Genomic DNA, 2,928 nt, shown 5'->3' on the forward strand with positions numbered 1-2,928 from the left:
TCACCGCATAAAACTTTCTGGATCCTTTCTATTTTTCGGCCATATAGTATATGATTTTATTTTTATTATATTTAGATTTTAAGTAGGGTTTGTTCTTGAATGAAGTGCGTTAGTGGTATTTGTGTGAGTAACAGTATACAAACACAAATTGATAAGAAACCGGTTTAGTATTTGATTAGCAAAGAATGAAGTGATTAGCAAAAAATCTAAAGTAATAAAAAGTAAGAATCATCCGAGCGCATCAAACCGGTATGATATGTCTTACTTTGGCACACTCACATTTGTAAATAAACATGTATTATCAATATTTGTATTGACACATATTTGTATGTGTATAAAATGTACATTTGCAAAATGCAAATTTGATCAAAACTCAATTTTTTGTGGATCATCAACAACCATGGCATTATGATAAAACAAATCAAAGCGGACGGCAGTTCGCGCGAGTGACGAAACCGTATTATTGTGGTGAAAAGTCGACTCTCTTTTCACTGTCAATATGGACTACTGACGCATTGCAACGTTCACAGTACACAGAAAACTTATTAAGTGATATCAGAAATTTTGTGTTTCAAATTTTGGTCTCGTCACTCGTTCTTCACCTCGATAGAGGTTTTTTATTTGATTGCGCAACAGATGCTCATACTAAAATCAGTCATGTCTTAGCTATACACTGGTTTGGATCGATTTGGTAAACAACAAAGCCCGATTTAAATTCGACTTCGGATCTTTTTCGCATTTGCTCGTTTACCTTGAGATAGCTTGAGATCTTACAAAAAGCTCTAGTTTGAAAGTTTTCAATTTTAAAAGAATTTCAAAAAGTAAATCATTCACTTTTCGTCAGTTTTATTGACAATCATGCTAAAACTTGTAATTTTCATTACATTTTTCGTCATTGTGCGATCTCAGTCAATGACTGAAGAAACATCTTCACCGTACGCAAACTCAGAGAATAAACAATCATTGGATGAATTGATATCTGAACCGAAAAGTGATAATGATAATAATCGTGTCATTGGAGACAATACCCAGATTAACGGTCAAAATATCGATGTCAAAAGTAATAGTCAACAAGGAAGCGGTGGAACTCAAAATCCGGAGTCGTCAAATTCGTCAAAAAATGTAAGTATTCGTGCCATTTGAGAAGTTCCATTCGAGCAGTGAATGAGTCTTTGATGTCATTGCATAGCCCTGTGATGTTGGCGAGTGTATGCCATTCGATGAATGCGTCAATGGAACCTTAGAAGATCAATCGGACGCCCGTAGTGCTCAAGTGGAAAATTCCAAACCATGTGGTGGTTTGTTTCGCATATGTTGTTCAGAGCGTGCAAATAAAACTGTCGTCCCACAGATAAATCTTGGCTGTGGCATTCGGAATGTAGATGGTGTTGGTTTTCGTACCCCAAGCAGTCTAGGCAATGTGGCTCAATTCGGTGAGTATTTAAATTCGGCAAATAAAGCGAGAACGAATGATTGACGAATTATTTACCATGATGATTTAGGCGAATTTCCGTGGACTGTTGCCATTTTAAAAGAGGAAAAAGCATTAGACGAACAAATTTTTAATGTTTATGTTTGCGGTGGTTCTTTGATCGATCCGGGTGTCGTTCTAACTGCTGCACATTGTGTCGACCAGAAAGATCCGAAAATTTTGAAAATTCGTGCCGGCGAATGGGATACACAAACAAAAGATGAACCGTATCCCCATCAGGATCGTGCTGTCCGCGACTATGTCATTCATCCGGAATATCATCACGGTACCTTGTTCAACGATATTGCATTGCTGTTTCTCATACAACCAGTTGAAATTGCTGAAAATGTAAATACTGTTTGTTTACCTAATGCCGATGATATTTTCGATAACGCTCGTTGCTTTGCATCGGCTTGGGGACAAGGTATGCGGTTAAATTGATTAATAAATGTGGTGAAATGCAAATTTTGTATTAATTTGCAGATAGATTTGGTAAAGAGGGCAAATATTCAGTAATTTTGAAAAGAGACGAACTACCAATCGTGCCGCGGGAAACATGTGTTCAGAAATTGAGAGAGACACGACTTGGCCGACATTTTCAATTGCACTCCAGCTTCATTTGTGCCGGTAAAAAAATTCAACGGTTTTTAAAAGAATCACAAAGAGAGAGTAGAGGTTTCATTTTTAAAGTTTGAATTTCCAGGTGGCGAACGCGGTGATACTTGTAAAGGTGAGTTTTAAATTGTTAATTTCAATTTTATGTGAATGTTCATGAATGTGTTCGTCAGGCGATGGTGGCAGTGCACTCGTTTGTCCTATTCCAAATGCACCGCATCGATATGTACAAACAGGCAAGTGTTATACAGATTTTATGGCATACATGAATTTTTGTATATATTTCACCTTGACCACATAGGAATCGTGGCTTGGGGCATTGGATGTGGTAATTCAACGCCAGGCGTCTATGCAAATGTACAAATGTTCCGGAACTGGGTGGATAAACAGATGGAATTGAATCATTTGACCATAAAGTCTTATTTATACCGCTGATAAAATAGCACAAGGAACTAATAGAGTTCGACTATCAACTGTTTCTCTTTTTGTATTCAAATCAGTGTTTTTGCAGCAAATATATTTTGTCATTGATCTTTCTAATCTATTTTTAACTTTTAAACACGTTTTATTTAATAAGAAAAATGACTTTTTTTCTGTATTATATAGAAATATAGAAAAATAGAAAAAATCAACACAAAAATGCGCAATATTAGCTCGTTCAGCGTTGATCAAAATTCACAAAAAAATAACATAATAGTATAGCTCTTGAAGCCAGAAAGAGAGAATATAAATGAAATGCAATGACTGCAATTCATAAAAAACAGTTGTGAACATGTATGAATGCTAAGAGTGTTTTGTTGACTCGAATTTGATCGAATTTCTTTCCAAAATGTATGCTTGCA

General features: G+C 35.8%; 1 protein-coding gene across 2 annotated transcripts; it reads left to right on the forward strand.

Moving 5' to 3' along the window:
* Positions 1-814: 814 nt before the first annotated feature.
* LOC116350050 (phenoloxidase-activating factor 2-like) lies at positions 815-2,635 on the forward strand. 2 transcript variants are annotated; one of them, XM_031781773.1, is made up of 7 exons: positions 815-1,122; positions 1,352-1,433; positions 1,503-1,895; positions 1,955-2,098; positions 2,175-2,201; positions 2,260-2,322; positions 2,388-2,635. In XM_031781773.1, the coding sequence occupies exons 1-7, from the start codon at positions 859-861 to the stop codon at positions 2,519-2,521; spliced, it is 1,107 nt and encodes a 368-aa protein (XP_031637633.1). In that variant the 5' UTR covers positions 815-858; the 3' UTR covers positions 2,522-2,635. The 2 variants fall into 2 exon arrangements, with proteins under 2 accessions (XP_031637633.1, XP_031637632.1); XM_031781772.1 differs by having other exon boundaries at positions 1,190-1,433; positions 2,388-2,633.
* The last annotated feature ends 293 nt before the right edge of the window (positions 2,636-2,928 follow it).

Source organism: Contarinia nasturtii, unplaced genomic scaffold (genome assembly GCF_009176525.2).
Source record: "Contarinia nasturtii isolate CC-2019 unplaced genomic scaffold, AAFC_CNas_1.1 Cnas_scaffold_3382, whole genome shotgun sequence".
Classification (NCBI taxonomy): domain Eukaryota; kingdom Metazoa; phylum Arthropoda; class Insecta; order Diptera; family Cecidomyiidae; genus Contarinia; species Contarinia nasturtii.

Excerpts from the sequence above, each read along its gene's own strand:
- LOC116350050 (XM_031781772.1), top strand. The coding sequence starts at position 859 with ATGCTAAAACTTGTAATTTTCATTACATTTTTCGTCATTGTGCGATCT. Across the intron at positions 1,434-1,502 it reads AGGCAATGTGGCTCAATTCG|GCGAATTTCCGTGGACTGTT; the intron begins GTGAGTATTTAA and ends ATGATGATTTAG. Across the intron at positions 2,202-2,259 it reads ACGCGGTGATACTTGTAAAG|GCGATGGTGGCAGTGCACTC; the intron begins GTGAGTTTTAAA and ends TGTGTTCGTCAG.